Below are 9930 nucleotides of genomic sequence, written 5' to 3'. Positions count from 1 at the left end.
TTATTTTTTGTCGGCAGAAAAGGCAGCCAAAGGCAGCAAACGCAAAAGTGCGCCGCCCACCGCCTCCACTCGCCCTGAAAGCGGTATGGCATCAGGGCAGCCCGAGGCGTCAATGCGACATTCTCATTGGTCATCTTCGCCCGGCCAATATCGGGACCCGTCCTCTGGTTTTCTCTTCACCGCCCGTCCCAGTGCCTGTCACCCAGAGGCTAAGGTAGGTAAGGCAAGGTAGGTCGGCGCCTTCCAGACCCCTCGCCGTCCCCCGGGCCCCTCCCCCTCCCCCTCCATTTGTCCATCCCATCCCAGGGCAGCCTGCCAGCTCAGCATCACTCCCGCCAACCCAAATTCAATTCGTCACACCTATCAGTTGGCATCTCGAAAAGTGTCAAGCGCTGTCTAACATGCCTCACATATTCAGGCTTAGGTTCTTAATGCCCCCATGTACCCCTTCATCTCCAAATTTTGAGCTTCGATTGACAGAAAATTTTCCCCGGGGGGGGGGGGGGCTTTTTGACCCCTCCATATCGTCACCGTGTCAACTGGCCTGGTCACCCCCGTCCTCGGGGTGGGTCGAGTCCCACCCACCGGAGGCCATTCGCCGGGAGCTCCGTATCAACGTACGGGACTCACACGTCGCCACTGCCATGATCGCTGGAGTCCGTTCCGTGTTCAGGGGCCCAGCGAGCCCCTATCTACTGTCCACTGCTGGTAAGAATCCTTCATGGTCAGTATTTTTTCTTGTCCATTTGATGCTGACCGTGAGCACAGGCAAGAATTGCTGAAAAGACACGGCTTATCCGCGTCAACCGCATCTCGTAGAGATAAAAGGCCCCGACCCGTCTTTTTGGCAGGCGCCCCGCAAAACTCCGGAGTCTCGGGGTGCTGGTCCGCAAGTTTAGATACCTCGACTGACTCTTCCCTCTAGTAACGCTCCATTGGTTGCAACGTCGCACAAGATCGCGAAGGTCAACTGACGGATCGATGCCCTCATCAGGCTATCTCTCGAGAATCCGATCGAACAGTGTCCAAGTCTTCTTCTTCTTCTTCTTCTTCCCGTAGACTACACGCTCCAACGCATTGACGCACTGCTGATGCGCAACCTAGGCAGCTGTACGTTGCCCGGTTGTCAAAGGGACAGGCTTGACGATCATTGGGACTTTTTGGACGTCCTTGCCACATTCAGGGGCTTCTTCAGATGAGGATCCAGGACCATAATTGACGCCGATAACTGCATTGGTCTCCTCCGTTGCATCTGGAGCAACTGCAGCTCCGGTCACTCCGTCCTCCGTCCCTCGCTGCGCTCTCGCGCCGAGATTTCTTTACCATAATGGTCCTTTACTCCTGTATCCAAAAAGTTCCCATGCACTGGTCCATGGGTTCATGGTCTGAATTCTACCATGAGAATCACAAGGTGTGGATATGAGCTTCCCTGTATCTTTGGCTCGTCGTCCTGAGAGGTTGAAAGCGTTCACGAGTCCCCCCCCTTTCTTCTGAGCGGCCAGAAACAAGGTTCATCGTAGTGTTCCCAAAAATTCAAGACTCCAGAGCCTCCAACTCGCCAATAAGCATGAATCGGTCACCGATTTGCCTTCTCCTTGCCGCATCCTAGATGACGTTACCAGCAGCATCTCAGTAGATCCCTGGGGTTGATGTACAGGTCGACGTACACTCCATGTGAATCCCAAATCATGACCCCAAATCCTGGCTACTATCTGTCGTCCCTAATTTATCCGTGCATTCATCCCATGCTACGCTCCCATCAAACACCCATTGAGAAAGGGGTAACCTCCGCCACAACCATCCTCGGGAAAGCGGTATGGGGAAATGCTACGTCGTGGCAAACAGCATGAAGAAATACACCCCAGAGCAAAAAAAAAAAAAAACTAAACTTTGAAAGCGTACAAAATTCAACAATGAATGTGGAAGGGCGTGGCAAAAATATCAAGTTCGATCCGATTGGGCTAAGTAGGACAATGAAACGGATCCTCCCACGTCCAAAATTCCTGGGGACAGATAATGCATCTGCTTTTGCCTTCGTTTTCGATACCCAATATATACCTACATCACTCACATCATACGAACCACCCTTTCCGTGTCTCTGGTCCAACATTCGGCTATTGCAGAGGGCCAAATGCTCGAATATTGCATGTCCATCGATGATACGGTTACAGCATCTACCATGGAGTACCTTGACTTTGAAGGTAGCGATAGAAATACAAAAATAACCGCCAGGTGTCCATAAAGCAGCCCCCGGGTCACTTCCCAGGCCATTACCCCTACCTCATTGAATGGTTACCTACTACGTGTTGGGACCCTCCCGTCAGCGTACACATATCCACCCATCTCCCTGGGTCACCCCATCCGCGGCCGAAACTATATCAGCAGAGCGTCATACTTCTGGCCAGTCCCTTTTGTCCCGACGTGAAGAGAGATCGGTCCCAATAGGGCCGTTGCCTGACACATAAGCTTCAGACACGCATATGGCACGAGCAGCACACCTCATAATCAGTGACACTGAACCTTCCATCGCTGAAAGGGAGGTCAGGGTGACATCACATATATATGACTGGGGTGATGCTAGGCCAGGTAGGCCAGATGCGACCTGCAAAGTCTCAAGACGCGTCGACGAGGTGACAAACAATGGGAATAAGGAACGATCAAGGTGGCGCAGGGAGATCGATGACATGCAAGAGAAAAACCAGAAACGTTCAATTCATTACAGAAGCTTAGTCATCGTCCAGTAGCCAATAACCGCTGGTTATCGTACGCCCAAACGCCAAATACATCAATGAAAAGCATAAGATAAACCCGACAGATGCCACCTCAACTCCAAAACTCTCCAAAAGTCCGGGTCCATACACATAACCTCTCGCCAGCATATGCAATGTAATCAAGTCAGCTCCTTTGGGCCACTAACCCCTCTCAGCCTTTCCTCTATGAAGTTATTCCCTGTGACATGGCCTGCAACGAGCGTGTTAGTTCCCGCGTTCGATCTCCCGGCTCGGGTAGGAAAGGTTCCACGATGCGAAGAAAACACAGAATAGAAACAGTGGTGACTAACGAGCTATTCCGGAAGAGCTGCCAGGAAGGCTCCACGAGATCCATGAAAATGTTCCGCAAGGCTGGACAGCCGTAGTCCAGGGAAGGAAGTCCAGGAGAGTAGGGTTTGGGTTGGTTGAATCATTTGCCTAGCCTGGCGCTAGTAGACCTCAGCCATGCCTCGTTTTCAGGTCATGGCAGGTAGGGTACCATGACAACCGCCAGACTTGTGTCCCATGGCAGGCTGAATTGATGATCGCAACAGGCATCCAATCAACAACGGATGTTGTCTGGTGTCCAGATATGTGTTGACCGGTAAAGGCCTTTCATGGTCGATGGAACGTCTTGACCATTGTGTTGAGATGGTTGGGAGGCCAGGCCATGAACAACTCACCCACGTTGGAGACTAGTCTCCTCCCAAGGTAATTTCTTGTTTGAGCTCAATGAGCCGACTTGAGATCCAAAAGGGTTTGAGAGTCTCAGCTGTAGGGATCAAAGCCTCTCTTGTCCACGGCCGCTGTCTGATGGGTGGTACTGCCACGGGTTGGTCCATGCAGCTTTTAAGCAGTCTCCAAAGAGTATAAATGAAGTCCTTGATGCGGTGCGAGGGCTTAGGAGCAAGTCCGAGTTTCCAGGAGGCCAGGGATATTTTCCGGTCGGAGATTTCCGTTGCAACAAGTCCGGTTAGATGACTGACGTTATGTAAATCAGAGAGTCCTCGAACATGAACATCCCAAATCCTCATGAGGGACATAGTCGCAAGAGTATCCTTTCGATATTTTCAAATATGCGGCCAGTCCGCCAACTCACCTTGCTGTCCTGGTGTCGTCGTCCCCCATTCTACAGGGAAACACCATGACCCAGAACCCGAAAGCCCAGGTAGGAAGAATGAAACCCGGACCAGGAGAAGAGAGTAAAATGACATTACATCCACCGCCGAGACGGTTCCAGACAGCAAGGTGGTCCGGTCCATGTGAGTCGTCAAAGTCGACTCGGTTCAAGAAAGTGCGTCCTTTTCCGTTCCTTGGTTCCGGGCCATAAACACGTGGTAGCAAGTCATACTTGCTGAAAAGAAAAGGTTGATCGAACAGTAAAAATCGTAAACCCCATCCATATATGCAGTCGTAAAACGTCCAGAGGAATGCGCGGCAGAATCCATTCTTAGTGAAATCCAAGGCAAGTCCAGGTGAGATCCGGGCAAGATGTTAGAGAACTTGAGACGTAACCGTCCAGGGGTGTATGTAGAGCCAGGGGAGCTCCGGGGCCGTGCAGAGCCAAAACGCCAGCAAAGCCAGATAACGGAGTGAGATGCATACTTGCAACGCACGAGGTGGATTCCACACCTCGAGTCTCAGGAAGAGGGTCTATTCGGGAGAAACAGATGATAAGGAAGCCGACGCCGGAAACGGGTCCAAGACCCGAAATCATTAGGATCAAGTTCATGACAGCGACTCACAGGACGGGTGTCCTGTGCAGTCAGAGTGGCTACAGTAAATTCCAGTCAAGGTAACGTATTAGCGACGCGGGGGGCGATGGCGGTCGGATTGGTGATGCCTGTCGGAATCCCTTTCGCTGCGGCGGGAGTGTGATGGTCCACTACTTGTCGTCTGAGCTTTGGAACTCGAAGGAGGAGCAGAACCACGGGGTGCAGGGGGCTTATCATACTGTGATCCTCCTTGGGCAGAGAGAGACGGGTGAGCAACACCACCTGCTGGGGACGCTACATAATTAGATCATGTCGAAAAGGTTGGGGGTGGGGTACAAAGTTGTATACGCACCGCGTCCGTACAACGGATCGGAAGCCACCGGCGTGGAGCCGTACGAGGCCGATGTCGAAGGCGGGTAGTAGCCTGAGGGATATCCTGCCGGGACCTGTGATCCGGGAGGGTAAGCCTGTCCTCCTTGCGGGGGTGCCATCGATGTAGGAGTCCGAGAGGGCTGTCCTGCGCCGTAGGCATCGGCGGGGTAGTTGCTTCGAGCCGCCAAGTTCGCGGCAGTGGCAATGTAGGGGGATTCACCGTAACCTCCTTGTCCCATTTGACTCGATCCTGTGTATCTGGGGTCTGCTCTTGTGTCTGGCTGGCCAGAGTACGGATACCCACCACTTGAGTAAGAAGAAGAAGGCTGCGGCTGATAGGAAGGGGTAGATCCCGAGTATCCCTGAGAAGAGTTCCCCGAGTATCCTGGGGCTTGAGATCCGGGATACCTAGGTGCGCTTTCATAGGAATCACGTCCTACGTCCGGGTAGCCAGTGGAATCCGTGGGACCATAGTGTTGGCGGGCGGAGTGAGTCTCCGACTGGCGGTACCCTGCTGTAGGGGAGTTAGAACGTCTCGACAAAAGAGTCGTCGCCGCGTCTCTCGAGGCAAATGTACCTCCTGAACTGTTCCGGGCGGCCTGCTGCCGCCTCTCGTTCTCCCATCGCGCAGAATCGGCCTTCAAGTCGTCGATCATGGCCTACGGACGCGTTGCATCAGTATGAAGGTCGTCGAGACATCGCTACAGCGAACCGAGCGACTCACTGTTGTTAGGTTTCGATAAGCGGTGATGTAGTAGCCCTGGGAGACTTGTCCGGTCTGAGGGTTCTCGTAGTGGCCCGGTCGCACAAGGGCATCGTTGCCGAGGTAGCGGCAGATATCGGCGGTGATGACCTCGCGATCAATTCCATCTCTCGGGACGAAGTACTCGTTAGAGCGGCCGCTCTGAGGTACAGCCGAGGCCGACGGAGGGGGACCGCGGGAGGATCTCGACATGTTGAAGGTTAGAAGCGGGGGTGGTTTGAGTAGGAGGAGGGAGAGGGTAATGGTCGAGAGAGAGAGAGAGAGGTCGAAGCGAGGCGAGGCGACGTGAGATGAGAAAATAGGAAGAGGGAGGAAAGAGAAGAAGGGAGAGTAGGGGAAGGTGAGCAAGAAATGGGATTGTCGAGATGGCGGGAAGAAAAAGAGGAAGAATGGGAAGGCAAAAGCGGGCAGGGAGTGGGTGGTGGGCAAAGAAAAGGAACAGGCCAGAGTCTGGCTCTTCTCTTGGGGTGGGGCTTTGGTAGGAAAAACCGGGACCCAGCGGGCAGCGGTAAGTGAAGTCACCAACGTGGACCAGTCAACCACTGGGCTCTACGTCCAGTGACCAGTGTGGCCAGTAAGGCCAGCCTCTGACTGGTCACCAACACCCCTCGTCCGCACTTTTTTACTGCGATTCCGAACGGTTGAGGTGTGTACTCGGTACTGACTGCCCTTGTACTGTAAGTGGCAGCAACCCGGAGGTAGCCTCAGGTAGGTGATTCGAGTAAGCCTACCTTACCTTATGGGCTGCACTCACACGACACCCACACACCCTCTGTCTCCGTGGCTCTCTCTCTCTCTGTCTCTCCTCCTCTCTGCCTGCACCCCCGTGGGACGATGAGGGAGGATGGAGGCCTTCTCAGTCTCCTCCGTCCTTCTAGTCAAGGCGCCTCGGGACCGACCAGACCAGGAAACAACAGGGCTTGCTGGTACCACATTGTTGGCTGACAGTCCCGTGCGGATTGTCCCTCGCGCTCTAAGCAAACCCTGGCAACCCAGCCAATATGCCACTGGATCCCCTTAGCGTACGCGAGGAAGGGGGGCTAGGGGGTGGATTGTGTTGCGTCGCTGGTGTGGCCCAAGTCGAGCGAGCCTAGCCAAGCGATGAGAGCCTGCCGTGCGTGGTAAGCCCAGCTTGCGCCTAGCCCCCGAGAGGAGGACGGACGGCGGGACGAAGAGAGGTGTCCAGTTGTACATCCCAAGGTGTACCTCCCATGCCCTGTCAAGATACGGATACGCAGCGAAATCCTAATCATCCAGCAGATGCGGTAAAAGCCACTTGGCGGGACGGAAGCAAGAAGTAGAAACCTGGTTAGGTCCGTACAGGTGCTGCGACCACGGTTGGGCGGCAGCAGGGAAGAATGGGTGGCGGCCGCTCTGAGTGGATGAAGACGGGATGAGGTGCAGCTTGAGAGGTTGGGAGGTTGGGTTGACCTGTCACGCAGCCCAAAAGGGATACCGAGGGAATTTCCCTGCGTCGTGCGCGCACTAATACTATGTAACAACAAAATCTCACTCACGGGCGTCAGGGCTCAGGAAGCCTCTGGAAACGTCGTCCTGTCCGGGGCTTTCGATGCTCCATTTTAGTGCGTAGCGCGCAGCACGACCACCACTTGGGTGGCTCCGATGACCAGGACAGCGTCGAGCCGACATCCACGGTGACGTGCGCGGACAGAAGAAGTAAACATGAGAGGGCTGTTGGCGCACACACGCACTCACATATTCATCCATAGACAGAGTACGGATACTTGTTGGAATACCTGAGGCCTGCATCTGTTGACGTTGCTGTATCCCTACAAATACCTAAGCGCACGTAAGGCGAACCAAAGGCAACCCAGGCGGGCCAGCTCGGTGCGTGCTCTCGAGCTGATCAGTAATTGATTCAAGGTACCCAGCCAGAAAGATGCAGCAGCCAAACGCTCGATATAATTACGTGGCCCAATGTTGTGCCAAACTCCAAAAGGGTAGGGATGAGACAGACGGCTTGATAGCGAGCTATAGTGTGATCCAATGCGAAGGTTTTTCCTCCATGTTACAACAGGCTCGAATCCTGTCGCACGGGGGGGGCACCGTTGTCCGCGATTGAATCCAACGTCTCTTCCTGGACCGGGTATCGTCAAGTCCGGTGGTGTTGCATACCTCAAAAGGGCGTTCGAAAAGGATCCAGACTTTCCTCTCCAAGTGCTCTTGTTTGAGAAAGTAGCTGAGGCTGAAGTGCATTCATCGGATTGGGACGAAGTAGTTTGGAGAAGTGGCTCGTGAGTAGTCCCTTCTAGACCGTCGTTCCATGGCGTTTTGGGCCGTCCGTGTCAAGGACGTGTCGAGAAGACGTTCGACTACTTTGGCGTAGTGGCGTTTTTCAACACCCGCTAGGCTAATGGCTGGAGCGGCAGTCTGATGATTGCCGAGGCTAATGGAGGACTACATACTATTACCTATGTATCCGTACACCCACCCACGTCTCTCTGTACAAGTTTGGAAAGCCGGATAGGATGCTGAGGGAGGCGATTTGGACTTCGTAATTCTTTTCTTTTCCCGTCAGATAAGTTGAGTAAATAGACCGAAGAAGCTTAATCCTTCTGGAAAGAAAAAACGACATATGCATGTCACGAAGTTCATGGATGGTCTTCGCGCCTGACTCCGAAGCGTGTGAGCAGCCGCCGAAAGTTGCATTTCCTTGCTGACTTCATTTGCCAACCGCCAGCCTCTGGTGACCTTTTTTACCTTTGTCGGTTTGCTAGAGGTGAGATGGTGACATGATGCCAAACTAGGTCTTTTACTTTCTCTCTCGCCCTTCTAATTTTATCAAGCCTGGCTGACCGAGCTGTTGGTACCCTACTAGGAGGGGTTATCCCAGCCTCGAACGGCGCCCATCCGGCGGGCTTTTGAGGGCGCAAAAACCATTCGAAGCACGCACGTCCTTACATCCGCTCCCCGGCTGTCTTCTATCAAATCCCCGTGGTTGTGGAGCGTGGAACGACGGAAGTTCGTTCCTGGGACCCTTGCCCTCCACTGCCGGCCATTTCGCAACTTGACAGCGCAGCTCCCCGTTTGCTAGCCCTGTCTGTTGATCGTCCGGCGGTTGCTGGCGGTGCCCTTGGCAAGAATTGACTTCGCCGCTGCTTAGAACCCACTCGGGGTCGGCGATGTGGCTCCCTTTGCGTCTCTGTGAACGGTGACCTGTCGCTTCCGACTGCCGGGAATGCCCCGTCTCTTCCTTCTCCCAGTCTCCCATCTGTCTGTGATGGGGCCACCGCACAAGACAAGGCGAGGTTGTGCGTGCGCTTTTTTTTTTCTTTTGCGAACGCTGATTTGTGTGGTTACTGGTTATTAGTCGGGAATTTGGTATCGGTGCGTCGGTGCCAGGTGGTGGTTGGCAACGTTGGGTATCAATGCCTCGCGCCAAAAATGTGGCCCAACCCGCCTTGGCCCAAAGATGCCTAATTATTAGCAACCAATCACTTGCAGACGTCATCCGCATTGCGATCCAGACGCAACCAAAACGACGCGTGAACATCCATCCAACAGTATCACGGAACCGGCCTCAACCAGGGATAAATCGTGCACCGGTCTCTACCATCCAGGATGCCAGGGCACAGCCGTACTGAATCTCGCTTTCTTATTCAAGAGGCCATATTCTTGTTCGTGAATCGTGAATCGTGTGTCCGAAACCTTACTCGCCGGCATCGTTGCCCCTGACGCTCACAATATTGATCCAACCCATGGGCCGTGAGGATTCGGAGGTGTCGCGGAATGCTGCAGGCTGGAATTGAGATGACGACACTTGCGGGTAGTTTCGATCCACATGTAGCCATCCAACTCGTCGCTTGCGCCTGCGGAGACGCTCAACCGCATGTCTGTCCCTGTCCCGTCAGGCCGTTGTGGTTCGCCAAGTTGATCCGTCCTGTCTCATATAACCACGTCCTCCGATAGACTGCAACCCGGCGCAAGGCCGGAAGCACCTTCCAGGTCAGCGACTGTGTCTACAGAGCACTGTCAAACAGGATTGCCTTCCAAGTTCCTCTACCGAATGCCCAACTTGGCGACAACAGACAGCCAGACCAGGCCCTGAAGTCATGTCCTCCTTGCTCTGTGGATACCCTTGTGTAGGATCCGCCTCATATTTCGCTCGGTAAAGCTGGGAATTCGGAAAAGGAGCGATCATCATTGATCATTCCTCAGGTTCGTCGGGGGCTTCGCCGTCAATCTGCTGTTCTGTGGCGACCCTTGGACCTGGTCTCCGGGCGTGAAAGTTTACCAACTTCCAAGTCTCGTCGCGTATCAGGCGGCAGGACCCGCTCCACAAACTTTTGGCGTGATGCTGGTAACAACG

The 9930-nt window shown here is 54.0% G+C and overlaps 2 protein-coding genes across 2 annotated transcripts; both read right to left on the bottom strand.

Moving 5' to 3' along the window:
- Window positions 1–4553: 4553 nt before the first annotated feature.
- Window positions 4554–5792, bottom strand: CORC01_01392 (transcription factor RfeG; the record flags this gene model as incomplete). The annotated part of the gene is made up of 4 exons (XM_022613047.1): window positions 4554–4750; window positions 4818–5351; window positions 5415–5496; window positions 5562–5792. 4 exons carry the CDS (start codon window positions 5790–5792, stop codon window positions 4554–4556), a joined length of 1044 nt encoding a protein of 347 aa, XP_022480475.1.
- Window positions 5793–8445: 2653 nt separating this feature from the next.
- CORC01_01391 (uncharacterized protein) lies at window positions 8446–9114 on the bottom strand (the record flags this gene model as incomplete). The annotated part of the gene is made up of 1 exon (XM_022613046.1): window positions 8446–9114. The coding sequence occupies one exon, from the start codon at window positions 9112–9114 to the stop codon at window positions 8446–8448; it is 669 nt and encodes a 222-aa protein (XP_022480474.1).
- Window positions 9115–9930: the final 816 nt, after the last annotated feature.

This window comes from Colletotrichum orchidophilum, assembly GCF_001831195.1.
Source record: "Colletotrichum orchidophilum strain IMI 309357 chromosome Unknown Scaffold_7.1, whole genome shotgun sequence".
Classification (NCBI taxonomy): domain Eukaryota; kingdom Fungi; phylum Ascomycota; class Sordariomycetes; order Glomerellales; family Glomerellaceae; genus Colletotrichum; species Colletotrichum orchidophilum.
Note: the sequence above shows the minus strand (reverse complement) of the source record. Positions and strands in the feature narration are given on the sequence as shown.